Below are 27,255 nucleotides of genomic sequence, written 5' to 3'. Positions count from 1 at the left end.
CGCGCCAAACCCGGCTCAACAAACTCGGAAATAAGTGGAGGGTCACCATGGCAGGGTCCGCCTTGCTCTGTCACCTCTGCGTAAAACCGATCCTCAGGTGGTTTTCCTCTCTGCAGAACATAGGATGCAGAACAGATACCGCTCCTACCTCAGTAAAAGGCTGTCACCGTTTATCAAGGGCTCTTCTGCTTCCCTTCAGCTTTTGAAAGAAAACCATAAGGTATTGTGCAAGGGTTGTGTAAGAGGGGGGATCTTAGGCAAGACAATCAATGGCTTCAAAGTTAATAGTAAAAGCTTTTTCAAGCCCATCAGAAATCAGGACAATGACGGAGAGTTGGTGGGGCCTGCAAACAACCAAGATGCAACAGCAGAATTCAAGGAAAAAAAGGGTAACAGCAGAAATGCTAAACAGATTCTTTTCACTTGCCTTGCTGTGGGACAGATGATATTTTATAAGGGATTAGTCAGAAAAATTGGCTCCAACTGAAGCGTCAATGTAAAGGCTTTAAAATAAATCAATAAAAAGAAAAATAAAGAAGATCCAAATGACGTTTCTAAGAACTCTCAAGAAACTCAAACACAAAAGAGCCTAACTTCTAACCACACTGTAAAACTGACTACTTAGACCAACCTAGTGCTGAAGTAAACAAGGCAGAAAATATTAAAAACCAACACTGAAAACCATCTTCTGCAAATTCAAGGAGCCACCAGAATGTAAACCTGACTTGTCTACTAGGAGAGAGAACAAAGAGCAATATACACATGGATAAACCCACCACACTACCCAACCAACATGGTGTTTGTGGGGGGAAGGCACATCTTGCAAATCTGAATTCTTCTGAAAACGTGATGAGCACACCGATGCAGGAGATCCAGAAAATGTAACAGATTTGTACTCTCAGCTTTCAACAAAGCCACCTCACAAAGGCTCTTAAAGAAACTAAACTGTCTTCAGATAACAGGGAGGTGAGGATAGTCTGGCAGATTAAGAAATGATTGAGACTAGAGACTACAAGAGCAGGAATTAGTAGTTAGCTTTATAAGGGAGAAGTATTACCAGAAAATTCCCAGTTTTGCAGATCTGTACTGTTCAACATACTCCTACATGGCCTGGAAGAAGACATGGCACACGCCAAGGTTGTGATGTTTGGCAAGACCCCGCTTCACGATAATAAACTCAAATGTTACGTGTAAAGAGCAGCTCCTGTAACACTAACGTGCTGGGCAATAAATGCCATACATTCGTGAAAAACACCAGGCAACCAACATGGGGTGAAAAAAGCCTTATGCCATAAATACACACCAGCAGGCTCTTGTTACCTATAACCAGCCCAAGAAGAGGAGGAAACCTAGAGCTACAGTGTGCCATCAGCTGACAACCTGAGCTGATGGTAAAGCAGGAGAACCAGCCCCTCGCTGCCCCCAAGAAAACCCCCACAAGGAGCAACGTTGGGCAAAAAGCAGAGACAACCCTGAAGCCTGTTATCACAGAATGGTCGGGGTGGGAAGGAACCTCTGGAGATCGTCTGGTCCGACCCCCTGCGAAGGCAGGTTCCCCTTGAGTTATGTCCCTCTGTGAATTTACGACACACCTGTATTTTGGATACAGAGTAAAAATCTGGTAAGTCCATCAAGAAAGAGCATCAAGGTCTACAGAAGAGAAGCAAAGTCAGAAAAAACAGAGGGTAGTTCCTTTAGAGGACAGACTCAACATGGATTCTCCAGCTTGGAAAAAGGACCGCCACAGTGGGGCATGATGCAGGCTACGTCAACCCAAACACCAGGGCAGAAAGGCTCCCATCTGCTGCTTGTGGCAACATGAGGAGCAGGGAGGACGACAGTGGGTCTTGAGGGAACAGAGTCAGAAGGAAAGAGGAGGAGCACCATTCCCAAGTGCACAAGGTCACTGTGCCAGGCCAAGCTGCCAGGAAAGGCTGGGTCACTTCACAAAGAAGAAAGTCAAGCTGCTTAAATACTCGGCACCGCACCCAGCACTGGAACGACTGGGAAAGTACCATATATGCTTGCTCTGTTCTTATATTCCTCCCAAGGAAATCCTTCGAGTCTCTGCTGGAGACAGGACCCCTGCATGGATGAGCGTTTGGTTCATCAGGACATGAAGGAAAGATGCTTTCGAGTTCTTATGCAAAACACCAAACAACCCGGCACGAGGAACACTACGAACCTCCTCCAGACCTGGAAAGGCGCAGGTTATGCACGACAGTTCTGCACTGGGCTTTAACTGGGCTTTTGGGATGGAGCAGCCAAATATGGACTGGAAGAAAGGCTTCAATTCATTAGTTGATGGTGGACACGGGTTTGGGGCAAGAGCAAGGCAACACTCAGGAGGAAAACAAATTAAAACAGGTAAGAGAAGTCCATCTCCCCAGCGCAGGTAGCAAGCGCGCAGCCAGCTTCAGCCGCTTCCAAGGGGAATCAATGACAGCACGGACAGCAGGTCCATGAACAGGTCCCTGAGGAAGCAGGCAGGGACATCCCCCCCCAGCCCCACTGACACGACAGCCCTGGCTGCTGGGGCAGCATGAAGGGCAGGAGCTGCAGAGATGCCTGGGATCACACATTGCCACGGAATGCTAAGCTAGATGATGCCTGCCCGAAGCAGCAAGGCATTTCTGATCTACCAAGGCCGGTCTTTATCTCAAACTGGCTGCTGTGGGTTAACCCTATCCTGGCTGAAACCAGGGCACCAGTTTAAATGTCCTTCATATTAGAGAACACAGCTGGGCACACGTGAGCCTGAACGCTGGCTTCCCTGGTGAGCAGGCAGGGCTCCACCGACACAAAACATCAGCCAACTTGGGCGTGATGCAGAAGACGAAGATAACTTGGGAAGAGGATTGTAAACCAGGACCTGAAAACACCGCCAAAGCTGTCGCTTTTGCTTGTGAGCTATTCCCCCGCTCACAACGCTATTAATGTACTGAAGGCATCACGAAAGACCTTTTGATGGATTGATTCTAACTCTGTTGAAGAGTGTGTTTATTGTTATAGTTCATCTCCTAAAACTTTCTCAGCATTTTTCTACAAAGTATAATTCTGCACTGGAAAGCGAAAGGACAGAATGATGAAGTACAGCCTTTTCACATCCTTCTGGTGGGATCCTGATTGCAAATCTTAGATTATTGAATAAACTTCCAGGAATCGGTATCTCGGTGAGTATAATTGTATCTAGCAAAGCATCTAGTGTAACCGACAGGCTGGAGCTTTCTATTAGAGAATTTCAGCCAGACTTTTTATAGTTTAAATTCTAGTACGAACTCACGCTGTTCTGATGGCATAGCGCTTCCTGAAACAGCAGACTGGAAATTATGTTTCTGTGTTACAAAGAGCGGAAAAACTTGCACCATCTCGGTATTCACAGCTGATGATCTTCCCAAATTATGAGGAAGTGACATTGCTGGATAAAAGTCATATTCTTCTTATACTGCGCGACAGTTCACCACCCTCCTGTAACTGTAAGCTTAACATTCTCGTAAAATATACAGTGCAGTATTATGTGACTGCTCTGGTAATAAAATTACTGTGAAACCAGTGCCTCAAGGGGAAATGCACATAATGTTTCTCCTGGAAAAGCTGCATGTCACAGTGCATAATGTCATACAAACAACATGTCATTAGAAGTGAAAGCAGCAAGTAGGATTAATACGTGCATCAGATGGATATGATAGACTTGTACAGCGTATGCTAAAGGCGCTCAATCTCAATAACTGGTTGCTTAAACATCGCACTGCTTCAGACCTTGAAAATAAAAAGCCAACGCTTAGCATAAAATTAACCACCGCCAATGCCATCCTATCGTCCCTTGGAAGGATTTTCTTCCTGCTGCCTTTCCGAGCTGCATGACTGTTGCTGGGGTCTGTCCCAGCAGGGCTACGCCACCACACTCCTGGTCCTCTCACCCAGGGACTGGGATGGGGGCACATCAGCTCCTGGCTGGGCTGGCTCAGATGGCTTCCCCAGGGAGATCGGGGAAGGAGAGCGTGTGCCCAGCCTTCAGGGGAGGTTCACCAGCTTAGGAGGAGAACAGGACTTGCACTCAGACACAAGAAATACTTTTGCAGCCCTCTGTTCTGACACAGCCCAGCAGTATGGCTTGTTGAATATTTACAGCTGCTAAAAAAATCTGCATCTTTGAATTGTTGCTCTTCTGATTCACAGATTGGGTTTTTCAGCAGACGAAGCCAGATGAAAATCTGGACGCAGTTTTTACACGGGAAATTTAGGCATTTTTCTAGGTGGCTCCTCGAAGCGCAGGGGCAGGAGGTTGCATTTGCACTCCTACCTGTTTACATCCCTCTGGAAGACTCTGCATCCCTAAATGTTTCTGTAAGGCTTCTGTGCAACGGGTGGAAAGATGGCTTAATTAAACTGGACTTTATTAGACCTCTTTTGAGGGAGAAAAGAGAGTGATTTTCACGTGTCACGCACACAAAAGCAGCAATACATTGTAAAGGAAGAACTCTCAAATGGAATGGCAAGATTGAGCACAAAAATGCCATCCTGAAATGGGATACATTTTTCTCAGACAGTGACAAATTAAGAAGAGACTGTATTTAGTTTCTTATTTGTTCGAAGACATTGAAAAATATGATGCCCATGTATTAATGTTTGAACCCACCCTCCATTCTTACTGCATTAGTCCTGCTTGCAGTCATCCAATACAGAATCATGTGTGTAATGTGAAACGTGACCAGCGATGTGTTCCCTATTTACCAATTATTTAATTTGCTTTATTTGCTCTGAGATAGAGGCAAAGCAATATTTTTTTATTTCCTGCATTTAAGTACACAGAGGTATGCTCTTAATTTACAGAGCCACTCTCGGCAATGTCAGAGGCGGCTCTCTCCCTCACAGGGACACGCCGCTGTCGCCGCTTCCCCCACACCACGTGGAAACCCGGCAAAGAACTGAAGGGGAGGAATGTCGTGATACAGAAGTATCACTTCACGTGGCACTGCAGGCGATTAAGTCACTAAAGACGATAAAATCAAACTTCAAAACCAATGGGATCAGGCACTGAGCTGGTGCACTGCCTTCCATACAGACCCTGAAGCAAAGTGCTTGGCTGTAATGACGTATCTCATTCACAAAAAGAAACAGCAGTAGTAAAATGCATGAGCAAAGGAGGTGAAGGTCAACTATGATGTACTTATTCCCATGAAATCCTTTCTATCTCTCTGCACTGAGACTGATCGAAGAAGTATACCTGGCATACACCATCAAAGAACTCTGCGCCTTGATTTCAGCTCTTTGGTGCTAGCCCAGCGCGCTGGAGCAGATGTGAGGGGAGACAGGAGGGAAAGGGAGAGCCCCAGGCAGCAGCCGCAGCACCCAACCTCAACTCACCCATGATACTGTCCGTCCCGTTGGCAGGGGGGGTGCAAGAAGACGCGCTGTAATGATTTGTGCCACTGCGGTGGAAGGTGGACATTGGAGGAAGACTGGAATTGATGTCTGCTGAAGAGTGTGATGGGTAGCTCTGTGGCAAAAAAGAATAAAAAAAAGATAGTATTTTAACCGTTGAGACCACGGAAGGCAGCATGCTGCTCACATTGCCCCAGTCCCAAGTGCTGGGGTATCACACCCAACTGAGAAAAGCAGAATGCTGCCCTAAGACTAGGCAGGGAATGTATTTTTCTACCCCAACTTGACACGTTCTGGAGAAGACACAGCATACACCTATCTGATATGGATAAATATCCCTGGTGGACAGCTCGTAACTGATGATGCTACCATAGGGATGCAATGAGAAGAAATTAAGAAAGAGAAGTTAGGTGGTGTACCAAGCCAACCGTTTTGACAGGGACAGCTCCTGGCTGGAGGAGCAGCCTTCCGAGGGAAGTGGCAGAAACCCCACGTTGCTATTGACATGAAACCCAAGATCTGACTACAAGATGTGCATGGCTGGTATCACCAAACGTGCCGTAAGGAACCACCCCGCCCCCCCAGGTAGTCAGCTGGATCACTTTTCCCTCCCACTGCGGTGCCTCTGTGACAGACGACTGAAAACCTGCTGGATCAAGTTCTCCAAACCAGCGTGCGACAAGCATCTGGGCAGCACACAGAAGACCTTGGTAGCTCTACAGCTGGATCCAACCTTCATTACTGTGACCCAACATTGCTGTGGTCAAATGTTTTGCTGAATTTGCATTACTACAAACCTGGCTTACTGCGGCGACGCAGCTTGATGCAAGCAAATGTCAATTTATTGTACAGAAACACGAGTTCATGTACACTTTCAGAAGCTGCGCGTTTTAAACAGATTGGTTCTTGAAGCTAAGCCTTGCATACTAGGCAATCCCTGATTGGTGGTTAACTACCAGCAATTAACCGCAAGGTGTTACCTTTCCTTGGCGCCATCCCTCTCCCACTCCCCTGTGCTCTGCAAACATGCCCCATCATGTTAATTGTTGTCTAGACAAGCTCGAGCACATTCCCCTCAGCTAACTGATTGCCACGCATGGTCCTAGTTTCCAGACCGCTCCTGCATCTCCCCCTTCCTGTTGCAAAAAAAGAACCTTTGAAACCGAGCAAAAACAAGGCACAAGTAATAGAACAAATAAAAAACCAACTAAGACATATTATCAGTGTCAAAATAACCCACTGTCTCTGTTCCGTACAATTTTACAATTTCCCCTTTTTGTTTTTGAACAGCTAGTACCAGGTTTGCCATGTTCTGCAGGGCCCTTGCAAACATGACAGCAACCAAGGTAACAGCAAACAAACAATACTGCCAATTGAGTGAATGGATGCCAAAAAGGCTGACATTTTCTCAGATTTTGATAACATGTTGCTGCAATGGGGTGCCTAAAATCCACGCAGCACATACCATCAAAATCCTCACAGCCATGTCCCTGAACCAACAACAAAAAGCAGTGGCAATTTTGACTCACATTCTTAACTGCCTACCAAACAAGGTGATTTAACTCTTTAATGCTTTCCCTGCTGTTACTCTGGATAAGAGAAGAACCGCTGCGACACGTTCCCATCATAGCCTCCTACTACATTAGCATCTACAGAAAGACAATTATCGACATTCAAAGTGTAAACAATATCAGCTTCTTTTGGATTAACATTATACGTAGGTGGAAGGGCACACCAAACAAGAACTGGTTCAGTCAAAAAGTTCGAAACATCGAAACATCACATGCCTTCTCTGAACATACCTCTGGGGTCATTCCCCTCATTCCCTCTCTTTTTTATGCAAAGAGAAACACTTTTACCATAACAGAGAAGCCCCTATTTACATCTCTGAGCCCGGACACAAACCGCAGCTGTATGCTCCACCAGGCTCAGGGCAGAAATCGTTCATGTAGTTACATAGCTATATATCACTACAAGCGTGCAGACACCTATTAAACACTAGATAACCATGTTTATCTTTCCTAGTCTCCTTCACTATACCTAGCTGTTCTATCATTATGAATCCTCCCTTCCCGCACTGCTTTGCTTAACCCTTTAACAGCCTCGTATTGCACAGGCTGCCACTCTCGAGGTTGATCTGTCTGACAAAATACTGAACATGCCCTAGCGACTCCCAAAACCCATCACTTAAGTGTTTCCCACTTGCATGCCTGCCACCAATCCCTCAGACCCCCTTTCACCCTCCCCAAAAATACAATCAATGTGTTGGGAGGGGGTGGGGGAAAGGTCTAGCTCCTTTTCCAGATCTATAGGACCTGGATCAAAAGGTTTATCAGTGTCAATGAAATAATTTTCCAAGTTGTCCTGTTCCCGTGCTTGCTCCTGTGTTGTGAGGGTCGCTGCAATCAGTGACAGAAGCTTTGGGGGCAGAGGAGGTGTGGACAGAATCGCCATCGCTGACGGTGTCTTGAGAAGAGTCGCGCTGTCGGTGGAATTTACAGCTTCCTCTGGTTTAGCACCGATAGTAGAATTAGTCCACACTTGGCAACGAGGAGTCAGAATTTGCCACCAAGGTGCTAAATGCATTCCCGACACGGAGTTCCCCTCCGCGGCAGCATCATACAATTGGCTGCTGTCTGTACACACTTTCATTCTTTCAAAGTCTCTAAAGTTTCTTGGCTGCTCACCTGTCTCGATGCATACAGGTGTTATCCTCGGGGTTTAGGTTGTCCGCCTGGTCCAGACAGCAAGACGATCGTTCAGCCAAGCCGTCTCCTCCGGAACGCAGCCCTCTTCCACGAGCTGTCTTTTTTCCGTCCTTATTCTTCCAAGGCTTCGGGACACCACCATAGGGGTCACCATTTGAGGAGACTGAGGCACGGACTCCCTGATCTGACTAGAAGACCCTTCATGAGCCCATATACGTCTCTTTCTGGGGACGAAGCCTGATTCCCCGTTACGGATTTCCCACAGCTCACCTCTCAACTCCGGAGGGATTTCAGGCCGGCTCCTGCTTCCTTTCAGCAGATCATTCAAAGTTCTGTGGGATTCGCTGCATGTCGCTCAGATAGGCGATTCGAGAGCCCTTCACGTCGGATCCTTAAACGCATCACGTCGGGGTCACCAATTTGCGGCGAATGAAGAGACGGGACGCAGCTTGATGCAAGCAAACGTCAATTTATTGTACAGAAGCACGCGGTTTTATACACTTTCAGAAGCTGCGCGTTTTAAACAGATTGGTTCTTGAAGCTAAGCCTTGCATCCTAGGCAATCCCCGATTGGTGGTTAACTACCAGCAATTAACAGCAAGGTGTTACCTTTCCTTGGCGCCATCCCTCTCCCACTCCCCTGTGCTCTGTAAACATGCCTCATCATGTTAATTGTTGTCTAGACAAGCTCGAGCACATTCCCCTCAGCTAACTGATTGCCACGCATGGTCCTAGTTTCCAGCCCGCTCCTGCAGCTTACATTAGTGCTGTTTGTCACTGTTGAATAGTCTTTTCTTCATCGGCGCGTAAGACGTTGTGTGCAGACAGGTCTTAGAATAGAACTTGCCCAGCTTTTATCTCCACCACAGCATTGCCCCCAGCAGAGAAGAGGTCCTGCAGAAGACCTCTAGGTTTTGGAGACTGACACAAAGCCTCCTTAGAAACACGGGTAGCTGGTGACACGTGGAAGCACCTGGCCCAGGATGAAGGCACTGAATTGTTGGAGGATCATCTCCATGCCCTCTGCCTCCCTAGGTCGTTCAGAGTAAGCGGGCTGAGAACATCCTTCCCTTCGTTTGGACTATTCAATTATTTTACAGGATTTCTTGTAATGAAGTGCCAAGTAACCAAATACTGTAAAGTTATCTCAAAGAATGTAAACAACATAGCCCAAACCTCTTTTTCTTATCCATGGAAAAATGACCATCAACTCTGACTGAGGTCTGAGTAACGTTTTCAGGCTTTGACTCATTATACACCACTTCAGGACTTGTATCCCAAACCCAACCAGCCAAAAAGGCGCAGCTGAACAGGATTTCTCATGTGATGGAGAAATGAGCAAACAACGATTGCTGAGGCCAGTGGCCTGAACACCAGTGACTCCATCCATCTCCCCTGCGAAACAGCTGGTCTGGGACATGTACCGAAGGGCTGGTTTGGGCTTGTCTCACTTTTCAGGGGCTTTTGCCAAACAATTTAGGAAAAATATGAGATCTGAATATAGCTTAGTGGAGAACTGCTCTGTATTCAGTGCATCTATTTATTTATCTCTCTATCTCTATCTATTGATCTGTCTATTATATATCTACATCTTTTTTTTCAATGCATCTATCTATGATATGCCTGAGAAAGCAAAAATAATAAGCAAGTTTTTCTTTCTTTTGCTATATACATTTTTCTCTACAGGTCAGTGAGCAGTTAAGGACATTTGCAGGGAACTGAAGTGAAATCACCAGCTGACCTCTCATTGATGCTCCAGCAGAAATTATGCAGAGAGTATTCAGGAGTATCACTGCCTCCCTTCTGTCCCAATGTTATCTAAAATATAGAAGGCTCTGCCAGTCCAGCCATACATAAATGATTAGTACGAGCACCGTTGGCACTGAGCAGCTACAGCTTGGACTAGTATTGGTGGTCCTCACTATCTCTGAAATTTAGGGTAAATATAATAATACCTACATAGAAAAACATTTTGGGGAGTTTTGGTGGAACATCCCTACCCATTTTGCATCACATAAATATTTAAGTTCTTCATAAACACCCCTACAGGTGACAAGCCCAAGAAATTCAGAAGTGAGGTAAAAAATGCCAAAATGTTTGCCGCCTTGCCCCATGAAGGCACTCTGCTGTCTTACCTCTACCCTCAGCTGCCACCATAAAAAGCCACCTAATTCTGATGGATGAGTACCCATGCAGATAACAAATGAGATGAAATTGGGTTTTAAAACTTATGCTCAATTTTTGTTATATATGCCTGTCACTTCAGAGCTATGTTAAGTTTGCTTAGTGCCTTAATTATGCCTTTTATAAGGACATGATTAAGCAGTTTTTGAGGCAATTTCTTTTGCTTTTGACTTCCTATTAATTTTCCATAGCAGCGTGCTAACCTCGTTAAATGTAAGACTTTAAAGATTTGTTTTGCAAATTAATTTTCAGTTTGCAAGAGTAAATTTTAATTCTTATTCCCTGAACGATGCTTCTGCTCGACTTTACAGCAACGGACTCCTTCCTCCCTTAAACCCAGTACTCCTCATTACTTGTCCTTCTCAACAACCTCCAAGAATGAAAAGCAGAGGTACAGAGTAGAAAAGCTTTTCTGCTTACAGTGTTCCACACATTTTGAGAAAAATGATTTTGCTCTGGCTGGCTGTTAATTTCTTTACTGCTCGCTTAAAACCAAAAGCCAACCAAAAAACCAAATTGATGGAAACCAGCGTTATCTCTACATCATCAGTTCAGCCATGATATTAGGAGAACATCCCTTAAATGGTACTCAGATCAGATTTAATTCAAATTTTATCTTATTCCAATACAATAGATGGAATCGGTCCCAGCAGCTTCCTCCTGCTAGGGAGCAGGATGTACAAGAGAAAATCAAAAAACTCTTCCTTTTTTAAAGCAGCAAATCGATGGTAGATAGTTATCTATAAACCCAGCCCGGCACAGGACACACCGACTGCCATAAATCACGGACACTGAAAAGCGCAGGCGTCAGCAGCAGCCACGAAGGGAGCAGAGGGCACCAACATGGCCTCAGCCGCCTGCTTGCGACACAGGAACTGACTGCATCTCCTCCTCCCCCCCCCCCCCCCCCCGCACTAGGGGGGCTCTGCACCCGGACAGTGACACGTGCTGGTGCCGCAGGCAGGGTGAAGCTGTGCCCGCACCCAGCCAGCACCCACCCCTCCACTGCACTCCCCAGAGCATCCCCCCCCCGCCACCCTGCGGCTTACAGGTTTCCTTCCCTCAGCGGAACCTGAATAAAATCTTGAAGGTTTTCTAAGCTGCCTCAAACTCGCTTTTGCAGAGTCGGGAACACCGTAGCGGTGCGTGGAGAACAGTTCAGCAGCACAACTCCAAGACGTGCCCATGCCACGTGCCCCCCCTCCCCCCTCCCCGTGCCTTACCAAGCGGTCATGTGGGTGCAGGCTGCAGTAGCTGCTGGACTGGGGGATGTGAGAAGAGTTGCCCAGCATGCCCCCATAGCTGGGCTGGTTCATCCCGCTGGAGGAGCTCCACGGGTCGCTGCTGTGATGGCCATCTGCAAGAGAGGAGGGGAACCCCGCTGGTGCCAGAGCTGCGGCCACGTGCCTCTGCAAGCTCCATCCTAATGGGGCTACGGGGCTTCAGCACCAGTACAAATGACGCTGAACCGAGCTCTATCCTAATGGGGCTACGGGGCTTCAGCACCAGTACAAATGATGCTGAACCGAGCAACGGTGACCACTTGTGTCATCCTGCAATGCTTCATTACAGTCGCATCACTTGGGCTTGAAAGTTTCCTGCTGTTTTATTCCTGCTCTGGTACCATAAACTCAATTATAACAAAATTCATCAGGGACAAAAGTCTGAAGGCTGAAATGAAACCCCCTGCAGCCTACGGAGCGAGGATGTGTCACCAGTCTTGGGGAAGCCTCCACCTGGGAAGGGATCCTTGTAATATCTCCACTTCACATATTTCACCTCCAGAAAGTTTTCAGAGTTGTTTCATTGTTGCTTTTTGTTTATTTGTTTAAAATACACAGTAGCAACACTTGTATGGTTTATCCTTTTCAGTCTCCTAAGGCCAGCACCCATCCTGCAGCCCAGCTCACTGCCCAGGTACAGGGCGCACCCAAGGGGGCAAAGAGGGCTCCCCAACTTGTATCAAGTAAAACGGGTTGTTGCATATTTTGCATTTAACTAGACGTGCTGAAAGGGAATTATAATAATGCAGTGAAATGCATTTTCTACTGGAAGAATGCCAATGTGTTAACAAAAAAAACCCCAACACCCCCCCCCCAAAAAAAAAGAAAAAAAAAAGAAAGATAACTTTTCCATAATGATCAGCAGACCTGAAAGATGGGCACATGGGCTGGAAAAGTTGTCGGCTTTTTCAAACTACAGGAGTTGGTCTAATAAAAAATTATTATGCCTCACCTACAGCCCTGCCTTATTTATACACTTCAAACACCCCGGTGGCAGTAGCACTTCTAGCATCACCTTCCCATGGCTGTTTGAACAGTCATTTAACTCAGATTTATGTCTTCAATATGAATCTGCCAGAAAATAACATTTAGAACCGCAGAATGGCTAAGCACTACAAAGGGTAAATATTTGATATCATTAGAAGCCTATTAATCCCCAGCTTTGTAACTCCAGAGGAGTTTCGTAGCAGGTTGCTCCTGGGGCAGTATTTATTCGCGTTTTAAGTCAAGAGCACCATTTTCTTTCCAGCCCTGGCCCACACCTCCCACCGCTTGGCAGAAGCTGGTCCCATCGCCCTGCAACGGGGAGCTGAACCAGCCCCAGGGATGCTGAGCAGCACCCGTGACCCTCAGGTGGTGGGGACACAAAAGTGGCATGTTGCTCTTTTCTTTTTTGTTTCCCAAGGGTGGGAAATGGAAAGTGTATATCTGTATATGGAATAAAATCCAATCCTTTGCCCTGCAAATACTTTGGCCAAGCAGTTCCGCTGAATTAAACAGATTTACTTGCTCTTTGCTTAGCCTAGAGCAGAGTATATGTAGAAGTGTTTTAAAGCTCTTTTTTTTGCCCTAAACGTGACAAAAGATGAGTACCCTAGTTGCGTGTGGGTCTCTCCAAACTCTAGGAAATTTTATTTACTAAGCTGTACCAAATTTCATTGTACTTGCACATAACTACCGCGAGAAATACAACATGGTGGCAGTGAGTACGTGAAAACTATGATCCCATCCTCAAACAAGAGGAAGGGTTTCATTTTCAATGGGTTGCTCTAATTCCACACGCAGGCGAAGAGACACACTTGTAGCACCATATACTTGATCTAAGACAAAATCTTTCTCATTAGCATAAAGCAACAATGCACAAAGTACATGCCCAAATTCGTGTGGATTTAGTATACGCATAATATATGTGCACACACACATGCTGGAGGAAAATGTTTCAAAAACCTTGGATGATAAGAGGCTGGCAAGTTATTCATTATGCTGCTTCACTGCAGGATCAAAACAAGATGTTCAGAGGCATAATGGTCAGACGAAGACGGACAGGTCTTCATTTTAATGGTAATGTTACAGACCACAAGACGATATTCCAGCATGTCTCGACTACGTATAAACTAAAATACAAACACAGAAAATGTATGCAAAATAGATTGCCTTTTGAAAGCAGTGTCTTACCTTGCATGAAGAAGGAGCTAGGAAAAGTGCTGGCTGCTGGTTTTGAGGATGGATAACCTGGTGAATCCCTATTGTAGTCGGCAGTGCTTGCTGACGGGGCATAAACCTAAGGAAAAAAAGACTAATTTAGTACACCTTTAGCAAGAAGCAGGAAAGAAATATTGAGTTTTTACCTTGCTCAGTATAAATCCGTTCACAACACCACATAATTCTTCTCTCAGAACACAAAACCCTCAGTATATGTGTGACTGGAAAATAAATTCTAAGTTTCAAAAGAAACTCCAGCCTGACATTTTCCAGCTTTAAACAAGGATATGTGCAAGGTATTTGTCAAACTATGTATTTCTGTAAATAAAACGAACAAACAGATGCACATATGCTCTTCCTAGAGCATTATGGAGCTTAAAACAAACAAGAACTTGAAACAATGCTGGTTTTCTCATATGAAAACGTACAGACTTTACCCACTTAAGAACAAAACTGAAAGCACTGCAAGGAAGTAAAAAACGTTATTTCCCAAACTAATAAAATAATAATAAAAATAATTTAGAAAAACAATTTAGAAAAACAGCATTATCAAGAACACAGAAAATTACAAACATATCTTGGGATATTAAATTCCCATGGATCGAGCTCTTTCCAGAGAAGCTTGAAGGGACTATAAAAAACCTGGATCTACACAAGACCACCAATGCAGCGTGTGTGCACATCAGGGAAAAAACTCCTCCTTTCTTAGGACTTATTGTATTTGTCTGTGCAATAAACTTAGCCCGTGTGCCAAAACACTCATTTACTTATATCTGTTTACTAATACACCAGAGCCTCCTGCAACTTGCCTTTAGAAAATACCGATTCTATTTCTTGCTTTAGTTTACTCCAACCAGGAAGGCATTTAAAACCAAAACAAAACCAAAAAAAGCCCCAACAATCCAGTCCAGGCTGATAAGTGCAATTTATTATTTACAGCGTAATTTATTCCCTCTGCCTATATACCCTCTATATTCCTCCGTGCTTTGTTTCTGTGCTAGAGGCGCCTCTCTCCAGATGGTCAGGAAGACTGAAGCACTGTCATCTCCTTGATGAAAATGGATACCTTCCTGCCTCCATTTTGAAGCAGGCAGCAGATCACAAAATTGGCAGAGCGCCTGCTCCGATGTTTGCAGGTCACAGCGAAAGGGAAGAGAAACCCACCAGTGAAGCACGGCTGCCAGCGGGGCTGGGAAGGGCGCCCGGCTCCTCTGCTGGCATCCCCCCACCAGGGCAGGGGGAGCAAAGAGCTTCTTGTGTTAAAAAATAAAAACCCACCCAAAAAAGCAGGGAGCAAAAGGCCGAGGGGCTGCACAGCAACTTCCCCCCATGCCACAGGGCTCCCAGAGCCCCAGCCAGGAGCAGGGCAGTGGGATGGGGCCCAGCAGCCCAGCATTGCATCCCCGTGGGGCACAGCAGCCCCTCTGGCTCTGTGAGCCTGAGGGCGCTCGCCCCAGCAGGGCCAGCAGCAGCTCGGGGCCTGGGACAAGCCCAATGTCACAAACCAAAGCAAAAGTCTCGTGAATATAGTCAAGACCAAATGGGTTTGGGGTGCTGGGCGCCCAGGAGGAGGAATGCCCCACTGCCTGTGGTGCAGCAGCGGCCCAGGGAGAGACCCAGGAAACCCTGAGGACTCTTTCAACAGGTTTTTATCATTTTTACCAAGAGGCAACGCAGCCCTGCACCTACCGACCAAACCCAGCGCTGAGCCACCAGCCTGCGCCACCGAGCGCAGGACACTGGGCGGGATGAGATCGCTGCCGGCGTCAACGTTCTACTCGCGTGTCAGCACTTCACTGGATAAAATTACAAATGTAATTATTAAAGAAAATATGATTAAAATACCTAACAAGTAACAGCCAAAAGCCTGCTGCCTGCTGCTGGAGGGTGGGCAGGGCTGGCCCTGGCCAGGCAGGGGCACCCAGCCCTTGGGTACCGGGCTGTCATTTTGGAGCAGGGCTGCCACGTGCTCTCACCGGGCACCACATCCCAGCCTCCACCATGACAGTGAGGGACTGGGAGGTCCCACCACCCCAGGATCAGTCCCTGCGCACATCGGTCAGGCCCACCACCAGCTGCAGCCCAAAATGTCGCTAATACTAGCACCTCCGGCATCGCCATCTTCAGATCAGCTCTCCCTTCAGGATGCTGAGCGATGCAGAAAATGAGCTGGCATGGGACATTAGTGATGGCTTCAACCTGGGGCCAGGGGCAAAGTCCCTCTTGATCTCAGCCCCTCTGCACCTTCTCAGGATGAGTGCTGTGGTTCAGCTAAGGGAGGGGAGGTCAGGGACACAGGCAAGTGGCTTTTTGAAAATCCTGAGAGTCAGGATGAAGGAGAGCTTCAGTCAGCCCAAAGCTCCGCTCCCTGGTCAGTGGGAGGGTACGGAGGTGCCTCCCCCGAACTCCCCCTTCCACTGCTGCTCCTGCATTGCCTTCAGAAATGCTTCACACAGGTCCTGCAGCGCCCAGGGAACAGCCTGGCAGAAACTGCAGAGGTTTTCAGAAAAGATAACGGAATGCCAGATTTAACCCTGAGAAGATCAAAGATGGATGTGTCAGGGGGCAAAAAAGGTGCTTGAACACAGGCGGTGCCCAGCGAGGCAGCAAGCACACAGGCCGGAAAGCAGCAAGGACACCAACGGCAGCGTGCTGGCTGCACCCACTGCGCTTCTTCCCTCTGGGCTGTGCCCACAGAGCACAGAGGGACCCCGGGAAGGGCTGGGAGGGGTGTTCAGGGGAGGCATCCCCTTACCCTCCCATTGCCCAGTGAGCTCGTAGCTCTCATCCCTTCTGCTCAGGCAGCCCACAGCATGCCCTGGCTGCCAGGGAGGTTTCCCAAGGGACAGGCAGACACCCCGTGGGTGACCTCATCGGTGAGGCAATGCCTCTGGCGCATCCCAATGACCGCGTGGTAAGAGCGGCTCAGGGAAAAACGAGGTGGCCCTGGCCTGGCAGGGGACGAAGAAAACCCCTCCTGTATCCCCTGCACTCACTCCCGCTGTTTCAGGAGTGACCGCCACCTCTCCCTCCCCTGCCCCAGTGCAGGGATGGTCCCGGCTCACCCCCCTCTCCCCATGCAGCCCAGCCCTCCCGCTCACCACAACACACATCCATCTCAACCCACACCTGGTCCTCCCGGCAGTACCGCAGCCACCCAGCCTAGTGGCTTTCAGACATGCCTCCGGCTCCACCAAAATCACCCTGGGAGAAGGCCCCCCCCGATGGAAATTTGGCTTTGCACCTCAGCCTTCTGCAGTACCTGCGCAGCGCTAGTTACCCAGCTCTGACAGCTCCCTGTATGCACTGTAAAGAAAGCAAGTACGTACTTTACACCTCTTGCTGACTTGTTCCCTAATTTGAGTTTGCTTCGCTTCACTGCTTGTTGTCAAACTGAACTGTAAAGCTGCGGGGTCAGAGTCTCCACGGTGGGTGCCTGAGCCACAACTGCCCCCGTGCCCGGGCTCCGTAGGAACGTGCTTCAGGAATAACGCCGAAGGGCATGACCAGCGCTTCAATGAACTTACAGAAAGCCACGGTGGCGGTGGAAGCGTGCCATGGGCTGGGGATGCCCACACAGGGGCAGGTCCCTGCCCTCAGCTCCCACCTGCCTGCAGCTCCAACCCACCCCCTGACCCGTCAGCAACAGGAGACGCAGCAGGGCAGGGTGGCAATTCAGCCTAAGACAAACGCTGTCGGGGGGGTTTCTTTACCACGCACCGGAGCTGTATAAAGACCCTGCCTGAAGGCTTTGGCACAGGGCAGGTCAGCTCAGAGGTCGAGGAGGGAAGCAAAGCAAAGCATCAGTCGGAGTAGGGGGGGGCAGACGGAGGCTGGCAGTCATGAAATGATGGGAAAACCAGCCAAAATAAATGCCAGCTTACAAAGTGTCATGTAACTGGGTTTAACTCTTCCTCGTTAAAGACAGGATACTTGATTTATTCTTCTGTTGGTTTTACAGCTGAATTTTCACACAGTGAAAGCCGCTGGGCTGAAGGAAATTAACTCATTTTGCTGTGACAGGCTCAGTCACAGGAAGAATTTGAGGAGATATAAGGTAGCTACTTAAACAAAATCATGTATTTCCTGAAGAAGTGTCACTCTTTCAACATAAATATTCATTATTTTCAGATTTTTATCACAGTGGGATTCTCACGTTATCACGACACTAGTTAAGAACACACATGGAAATTCCTCTCCTGTTAAAATGTGCAGAAGTCTCCAGATTTGTTTCCCACTGTATCATTGTGACTGCAGTATTTTCAACAGGCAATAAAGAGAGCATAGGAGACTAACTGGATGAACAATGTTCTGACCAGCCCCTGTCTTTGTGTCATTCTTCCACAAAGCAATGTTTAAAAAAAAGCAAGAAGTTTATCACATTATATCACATATAATCACATTAATAGTCTGTCCAAAAATGTTTGCCAGATAATTTTACAGAGATGGAATTGCACTGATAACCTCGTTTAAACAGACACATAAATTATCATGAGTAAGTGATGATAAAGAAAACAACCCAATAACTTGATCCAGAATAGCGAAAGTAAAATGGGTTAAATTTATGGCACTGGTAAAAATGGTGAAATGCTGTCTCCTAAAAGGCAAGAGAGAGTAAACTGCAGATGAGTACAAGTGACTTTCTGATTTGACAGGAAACATATTACAGATTTAAAAGACGTTAATATTCTTAAAAAGAGAGCCTGAATTTAGAAAATCACTCTGACTCATGCTGGGAGGTTTGAAGAGATGATGAATAATGATCTGGGAAAAACACGCCATTCTGTAATATGACATGATGAAAAAATTATCCCATTGTTGCCATTTTTGGGAGCCTGCCTGCAAGTTCCAAACATCTTTTCTTCTTCAATTCTTCCGGAAAGCTCACTGTCCTGGGAACACGTTTCCAGCATCTTTCATTTTTCAGTACTTGGGAGATGCAGTTTGCAGAGCTGCCTATGTGGTGGGCGCTGCCCCAATGCCTCTGGCCAAGCCACGCTGAGCATCCCTGGATGCTTGCAGGTGGGCTGGACCACGCTCGTGCCCTCTGCCTGCGGCGCCATGTTCAAGACTCGGGGATCCAGAGTCCATCAAATAAAGGATAACCGACTTGGAAAATGCCTATTAGTAAGTCAGGATATCAGCTACTGAGTGAACCGGAGGCATGCTGGTTGGTGCTGGCACAGGCTGGGGGTGGGACAGGGATGCAGCTGCCCCTCACGGACATTGCCGGTGGGGATGCATGCACCTGCCAAGTACCAGGAGATGCCTCCAGCTTTGAGGCTCTGCAGGGTGGGCCGGCCCAGCCCCCTGACCCCCCACGGTTGCTCCATCAGGGAGCTGCAGGGCAGCTGGCTACAGGTGTTTGGAAACCCAGCCCGAGCGAGGAGATGCGAAAGGTTTTCTTTTCCCCTTCCAGCTTGGCTCTTCGCCTCAGTTCCCTCCGCCTCTCCTCTCACAGGTACTGGCTATACTGTTGCCAGATTTCCGATTTCCCCTCAGATTGGAACACGTCTCCATTTCCCCCGCTGACAAGATGCTCTGCGTGAGGCAGGCTGGACGGGAGAGCATCCCTTTGTGCGAGGGCTGCATCGGCGTGACGGGGTGTGGGCAGCCCCATCCCGGCCTTCACACACAAGGCGAAATTGGGAAAAATCTATTACCTGGCGCACATGGCACAACCGTAAAGCACAAGCTTTAAAACACGGCTGTGACTGAGAGCAACTTATTTCTGTACGCGGGGCAAGCCACTTCAATAGGTACCTGCTACGAGGAAATGTTTGCTAACGAGAATAAACCCATCAATCAGCAGTCCAGAGACTTTGAAATACATGGCAAAACTCCTTTAAAATTAAGATCTCAGAGAGAACATTTATCAAATTATAAGTCCGTTACCAAATGGCAAAGTGTACTGGCTATCAGAGCTGTCAGGAGGAATAAACTTGCTCGCTGGAACAAGCTGCTCTGCATTAGCAGATGTCAGTTTCTCACAGAGGGAAAAAACTCTCTTAAGCGAGTACCTGCCCCAGCAGCCAGTGCTCGTGGCAGGAGCCTCGCTGAGCCCGCTGTGCCGGCCACGCGATGCCACCTCTTCCCACTGACCCCCCGCCTTGGTGGCACCCACCGGCTCCTCCATCTGGGCTGACTGCCAGCCAGCCAAGGGCTGGCCACCACCATTTGTGCTCCCAGGTACAACAACAACTTTCTCATCACAACCTGTCTCCTACAGCATTCCTACGGCTGGGACTGCTGCCGAGGGTCCAGGAGGTTCCCACGTGCCGGGCGGCAGGTGAGTGTGGCAACGTCCCAGGCAGCAGCAGGGGAAGAGCTGCTCTAGCAGTGCGGTCCCCAGCCTGAGTGCACCCAGGGAATCGCTCTTATCAGCAAGGCTAAAAATGAAAATGTTTTTAAAAAACAGTAATTAGAAAATAAAATCACTACTCCTTCTTTTACAAGCACTTGAGGGATACACTCGGCTGCTGTTGTCACTCCTCCCAGCTCTGCCATCAGATGAGCAACTGGCCCTGCAAGGCTAGGGGGTGAATTTCCCCAACTTTTTGTTAAATAAATAAATAAATCAATCTGTACTTTAATATGTGTGAGGAGCAGACCCCCCTTCTGTGGGCTGACCTGTTCCAGGTTTCCAGCAGAAGGGCACTTTTCAAACTGCAGGTCCCTAATTTTGGCCACATGTTGCTGCGGGTGAGTGGGGGGAGAGGAAGAGGAGTGGGTGCGGGGGTGGCAGGCGCTGATGAAAAGTGCAGCCCTGCCAGTGAAGCACATTACCAGCCCAGCCTGGAAGGGGCCGGAAGGAAAACCCACCCACCTCACCCTGCGTTTATTCTATCAACCTGCAATTGCAGCAATCAAAACCAGATGTCAGCTCTTCCAGATCTTTCTCACAGGACAAACACGCAAAAGGCCTCGGGCCTGGCGTTGCCATCATAATGGTAATTGAGACCATATGAGCCCCAACACAGAAAAGCACATGCAAACCACCCCCTGGCCCCGCGAGGGGTATGAAATGGCAGGTCCCGCTGAGCCGCTAAGTACACGGTGCGCCATGAAAAACAAGTGTACATGGGCAGGGCAGGGGGCTGCCCGGGGTTAACGACACAGGTTGTGTAGTGCAGGTGGGAGGCTGAGCGCGCCCCCTGCTGCCTTCGTATGGCCGCTCGCGCCACGGCCATCTCTCGACGCCGGCTCTCCGGCACGCACCGCGCTGTGCACCAAGCGCTGCAGGTTGTGCGGCGGTTTTACTCCCCTGATGGCCTCTTCTCCCGCTGCTCACGCTTATTAAAAACTCTGAGTGAGGCTCATTGAGTGTAGCCCCCCGTGCCGAAAGGCCTCTCGGTGAAGGTTCCGTGCCGGGGGTGCTGTGCGCCCCACGCCTGCCAGCACCGCTGTGCTGCAGGACCAGCCCGGCATGGGCAGAAGGTCTCCATCCCCTCCTGCTGCAGCCCTGCCTCTCATCCACGCAAACGCCATCAAGTAGGAACTCGGGAAACCTGAAGTCAACTCAAAAGCCACCACAAAGCGCTGGTTTTACAAACCACAGCTCGTTTTGAGGTGAAACGCTGAAATCTGGAGCAAACCACCTATTTGCTGCACACTGGTTGTTCCACTCCTACCAGGAATTGCTGCTCACACAAAGAGCTGCCCCACACTCAGCATACCCTAAACATTAGCTGCCTGACTTTTTTTCCTTATCCCACCCTATAAGATTCTCTAAGTCTGCAGATCCTGTTCAGTTAAAATGTCTTCCAGATGGGACTGCTGAATAACTGCATCTTGTGAACGCCCAAAGTTAAAAAGGGGTCAACTAATTTAGAGGAAAAAAAAAAAAAAACATTATGACATCCCTGTGCAGCAATACACACACTAATAAAGCAACAATAACATAAATAGACCTGGAGATTTTCTATTCAGACTGATTTCTTTCATTATGCAGCTGTCCCGGGTCATTACCAAAGTAATGCAAGAGCAAGTGCCTCCACCCACAGTCAGGTCCAGGACCACAGGTGAATTCTGCTCTAACTTGGCAGCGTTCTTCTGGGATGTCGGACAACCAGGAGGCAGAGCTCATCAAATGGTCCCACCAAAGCACAGCTTTTTCCAGCAGGCATCAGGGAAAGAAAAGGAAGAGCAAGAGGAGCAAGAAAAGGAGAGTCATTGAATCATTTTGGTTGGAAAAGGCCTTGGAGATTGTCAAGTCCAACTGAGAACACCAAAGACTGGCGAAGGAGAAACTGGGAGATGGCCACCTATGGCAAGAGGAAGGCCCAGGGATGAGAAAGAGGAAAGCAAAGCAGACAGAAATGAAGAGCAAGAAAAAAAAAAATATTATTTATTTATCCATTTAATAACTAAGTAGCCCTGGAGCATTTTTGGTTTTGAGTGTGTATCACAGAAAGAACAAAGCAAAGGGGGATGCCTGGGGTCCCTGGCACCACCAGCAGTGAGACTGGCCAAGCTGGGCAGAATCAGAGCAGCGTCAGACACAAAGCCGCTGGCACAGCTGAGTGACCTGCAGCTGGGCATGGCTTTGCCATCTGCAGGGTTTTTTTTCTTTCTTTCTTTCTTTCTCCAGGTCACATGGATGTGAGCACAAGTGGATCAGCCTCCACCAGGTCACAGGGACAGGAGCAGGGGAGGCTTCGAGACCCGGAGACCTGCCCTGAGAGTGCTCCAGGCTTCAGCACCACTCTGGTTGTGCTTCTTCGAGACACGACCCCGCCATCACCAGCCCTGCTGGTGTCCGGAGAGCGCAAGTAAAGGGATGGAGACACACCAGCACAGAAGATGCAACAGAGGCTGTGGAGAAATGAGGAAATTCTAGATTTTTGGAGATGCTGACTCCACGAAAGCTGATGAGGAGCTGGCGACCTGAGAGCGGAGGGAGAGAGTTGGCTAATTTCCCCGATTGGAGTAAACCAGCACACAGCCCTCATGGTGAGCACTGGCTAGACTGGCCTTGCTGCAGCGAGGCTCAGGGAAGGACCCCAAGGATGCAGAGGGCAACAGAGAGCAGCAGGAGACACGTCTACGAGGAGAAGCAAAAGATCAAAACTGGGAGGGAGTAGGCAGGAAGAAACACAAAGAACCAGGGCTGTGACCGGAGAGATGGGACAAAATTAAAAAATTAAGCCAATGCCCTTCAGTTACCAGGATTTCCACAGTTGCAGATACTCAGCAAGGCAGAACCGGACCTCCAAAAAGCAATAAAGAGGGAGCAGAGGAAAAGAGTGGGAAAATAGAAATAAAAGTGATGATGAAAAGAACAAAGGTGCCACTTGGCTGAGTTCCAGGGGCAGTTTCCATACGTGAATTCTTATTCACATTTCATGTAAGACAGCATGTTTTTAAACATTCAGGTTTTTAGTAAAGGAGTTCCCAGAAGAGACAGAGACTAGGAAAATAACTATTTCACACAGTTTCCTTCTTTTGGGATCTGCTTTCCAACTTCCTTTTCTCCCCTGCATTTCTCGAGAACCATTTTGTGTTGGGTTTTTTAATTTTCTATGCTCTGTTTACAAATACATGCAGAGACAGTGAATGTATCAGACATCTGCCTGTATTTTCCTCTCAAATTTCTCCACAAGAAAAGAGCCTTAATTTTGCAATCTTCCAGTGTTTCTGGCCATTACCTACCTAGCATAGCGTGATCAACTAATTTCAAGCACCTACAATCATTAATTAGACCTTATCTGTTTGCCTAAAGTCCTGACACAAGCTCTTGAGAGCGGTGGGCTGGAGACCCAGCGGCACACAGGCTGAGCTGGGTGCACTGGGACAACCCAAAGGAAATCGTGCTTCACCGGAGAGCGCTGGGGATGGAAATGCCCCCGTTCAGGACTAAGGCTGACGGAGCAGCCCTGGGAAATCGGCTATGAACTCCTCTACTACCCGCCAGGACGCCAAGCCTGCCATCAGGTGCCCTGTGCCCCAGCTCCAGCCCATCCCTGTGCCCAGAGGGGTGGGTGCACCCCCTGCATGCCCCACCAGAAGCCGGGATTTCACCCAGTACCCTGCATGAACTGCGGAAAACTCCAGGACAATTGGCTGCTCAACCAGCTCCGGTGGAAATGAAGGTTTCAGTGACGAGCAGAAAGGAGCCCAGGCTGGATTCCGCCTTCCTGTGGCGTGAGTTTTCGGAAGAGATGGGTCCTGGGCTGAACCCAGCGCCTCAGACCCACCTCGGGTGATGAATCACAAGCTGTGCCCTCTGCGGAAATGTCTTCATCTCCAGGAACGGCGGGAAATGGGGTGACAGCAGTTTCAGGTGGCGAGACAGAATAAAAACGAGGGAAGAAAATGTTTACTTTTTATGTCAGCAGAGATGTCAGTACCCATTAATAAATCTCTCTGCTAAATCTACTCTTATTCATGTGGGACATCACCAAGTTAAAGTAAAATAAATTATCTTTAATTAAATGGAATTGTCGTCTTCCTCCTGCTATCATCCCCAATTATTACATCCTAATCAGCCCTTTTGGGAGAAGGCATGAGGGAAGGCTGAAAGGCACATTTGCTATAAACAATTTCTCTCTCTGTCAAGAGATGGAAATTTTATTTTAATTATTGTTTAGGACTATGATTTTCGCCCAGTTTCTGATGAAAGGGATTAAAAGTTGAAAATGCCATCATTCAAAGAAAGAAAGAAAGAAAGAAAGAAAGAAATCCCTTCATGTCATCGCTGCAGAGCAATTTCCTCCTAGTCCATCCTACAATTAAAGTCCAGAGCAAGGCAGCAGCAGTTAGGAAAATATGCAAGTCATTTGTTTAAACTTCTTTATCCTCATCTCCAATGGGAGATTTCAGTTATAAAATATTTTGATCAAAAAGACTAGGTAAAAGCATGAGGCTGGTGGAGCAAGTGGGATGGGGATGCTCAGAGGCCAGCGAGCACTGGACTGGGCGTCAAAGATTTAGGTTCTGCCCAAGTCCACGTAGCACTACTACTTAATTATTACTTAAATAAATGCATCAGAGGTTCCAATCCCTTGAATCTTGTTTTGGGGAGACGAACCGCCACTTGAAAAGCAGCCCGCAAGCTTTTCTGCCGCCTATGCAGTACGCCTCATGCCTGGGCAGGGGGCAGCGCTTTTGGGTGAACTTGATTAATATCTAGAGGATCAGGACCGTGAATCTGCATAGTTTAAGTGTGACCATGGGAAATTCAGAGAACTGACATGCAGATTTGAGTTCAGCTGAGTGTGACTCAAACTTTGTCATGTGAAGATGGGCGGATTCAAAATGGAAAAAAAAAAAAAAAAAAAATATTCACGCCACTCTAAAGGCCCCACCGGTTCGCAGCCGAAGCTGCACACAGCTGTATTTGAGAAGTTTAGTTTGCTAGCGTTTAAAAAGCACTTTGAATGAAGGGTACTCTTGGGGTCTGATTTTCAAACACACTCGGAGTTGTGTTTTCCCCCATCACCATGACTGCATGTAAATGAAGCACTTGTGCCCGCGACTCCACCGCACCGCTGCTCCGTAATCCTTTGTACACAGCCAGGCTATGCAATCACCGTAATTGTGCACACAAATTAGGCACACAAAAACAGCCCAGGCACAGGCTCGAGAATCGAGTCTTACAAGCGTGAATAGTGTCACATACTCAAACACACCAAAATCTGGGGCTGCGAGTCAAAGTCCTGGGCGCCAGTTAACTTGGGCAGCGCGAGAGCAAGCGGATGGAACCAGCGAGGACATGGATAGGAAACCCTACCCAACAGCTGAAAAACTTATAAAAGCAAAAACCAAACCAAACCAACAACAACAAAAAACAACAGAAAAGCCAAAACAAAACACCCCCAAAACACAGTTTTCCTTTCAGAGTTTAGTTGCTTAAATAATATTGTTGAGGTATTATAGAAATACGAATACTGTAGCTTAAATACCTGCATTTAGAGGAAAGCTAGTGATAAATATATGTATTTTGAAAATCTCAGCCTGCTTCATCTGTATGATAAAGAGAAGCCTGCTGATCAAAACCTCAACATTGTTTTAAAATCTACTTTATTCGATGACAGCACCAAGAGCCGTGTTCTAGCTTGATTTAGCTTTTGACAAAGCTGGGCATTTAACGATGACTCCTCACAAAGCTTTTCGCCATGACTGAGCATTTTCATCTTTATCTTTGGTTCAAGCTTACTGCTGAAAGGACTGAACTATTAGGTAAACAATAAAACGTAACCCAAAATACTTTTAGAGGACACATCATGACCATCAGCTCAGCTGTGCTCATCTTGAATGTAACACTCACTTACCAGAAACCTTCCAAGATGTCATTCTTAAAATAACCCCCTCAAGCAAAATTTACCACTTATGCACCAAGTCTTTTCCCAAGTTCCTGCTGTTCACCACCACCAGAAGTTAAAGCTACACTTCTCTAATTAAACCTAAGGCCCTGTACTGGTTTTAAAACACATTCCTCCCTCTGCCAATCTTGTTTTCGCTCGCTTGTCAACTGTGGAGTCCCCAAACACGCTCTGAACAACTGCTGCCCCATTATGAAACAAGATATATTTCAGATAACAATGAAATTATTCACCAGAGAGAAAATACAGATTATGACGAGAAATGGAACAAGGAGGAGCCACTGAATCCCGATTAATTAATGCAACTTTCTTTTTTGAAAAATGCACTTTTCAGGGTGTAGCACTGTTTTCATTTAACACTGCTTTGAATTGCTGCCTACAGAAGTTAAAAAAAAAAAAAGGAAAAGAAAGAAACCCCAGCTATACAAGCCTGCTGACTTCTTATAAAAGAACCAGTTTTAAACTTGTTTACACTACTGATTCCAAATGAATTCAAGATGGTGGCTAGTTAAAGAAAGGGAGACCATGCCAAGGATTTTGATCAAAGAACTTCAATTCAACAATGTTCAGTTTTAATTGACCACTAATTAAGCTACATTAGTCAAAGAAAAGTCTATATCACTTCTGAGTAATGAAGAAAGGAATTAATTTAACCCTGTCCTAGCCCTCCTTCAGCCAGCTTACAGAAAAGCAGCTTCTCAAGTATCAGACTTGGAAGCATTTCCAATATTAATCCGCCAACAATTTTTTTAAAGAGGGAAAAAAAGTGTCAGAGGAGAGTGACCATCCTCCTCCCGCGGGGCGAAGCTGTCTCCCAGGGAGAAGCATTTTCGTGCCGAGAGGGACCAGGGACTGGGGGCAGCAAACCCCGGGAGCTCTCGGTGCTTGGCACAGCGCTGGGGAGAGGGAGCGCTGCACCCCGCGCAGGACGGCAGCAACAGGTAGACATGCCCCTCTGCATGTAGTTGCACGCACAGGTACATGCTCAAACTATGGAAAACTCTTTAAAAAGGTCCCCTACCGACCAGAATAGTCTCCCGGGCAGCTCCACTGACCTGTGGCAATGCTGCGGTCCTTCCTCAATGGGACAGCACCGTTGATTCATGCATGATTCTGCTCCAAGGATGCCAAAGGAAACCTATGCCTAATGAACTGCCGGCTGCAAAATTA

The 27,255-nt window shown here is 47.5% G+C and overlaps 1 protein-coding gene across 1 annotated transcript in view; it reads right to left on the bottom strand.

The window, feature by feature from the left end:
* The window catches only part of LOC101918710 (transcription factor 4), a gene marked incomplete at its 5' end in the record, with an annotated part of 56,414 nt that extends 32,327 nt beyond the window's left edge, over nt 1-24,087 (bottom strand). Inside the window, 4 exons of the mRNA XM_055792618.1 lie at nt 5,368-5,500; nt 11,501-11,634; nt 13,736-13,841; nt 23,959-24,087. Of these exons, the coding sequence (XP_055648593.1) occupies nt 5,368-5,500; nt 11,501-11,634; nt 13,736-13,841; nt 23,959-24,087 (502 nt within the window). The remainder of the gene's footprint in view (nt 1-5,367; nt 5,501-11,500; nt 11,635-13,735; nt 13,842-23,958) is intronic.
* Nucleotides 24,088-27,255: the final 3,168 nt, after the last annotated feature.

The sequence above is a fragment of the Falco peregrinus genome, chromosome W, assembly GCF_023634155.1.
Source record: "Falco peregrinus isolate bFalPer1 chromosome W, bFalPer1.pri, whole genome shotgun sequence".
NCBI lineage: Eukaryota > Metazoa > Chordata > Aves > Falconiformes > Falconidae > Falco > Falco peregrinus.
This window is presented reverse-complemented; position numbering and strand designations above follow the sequence as displayed.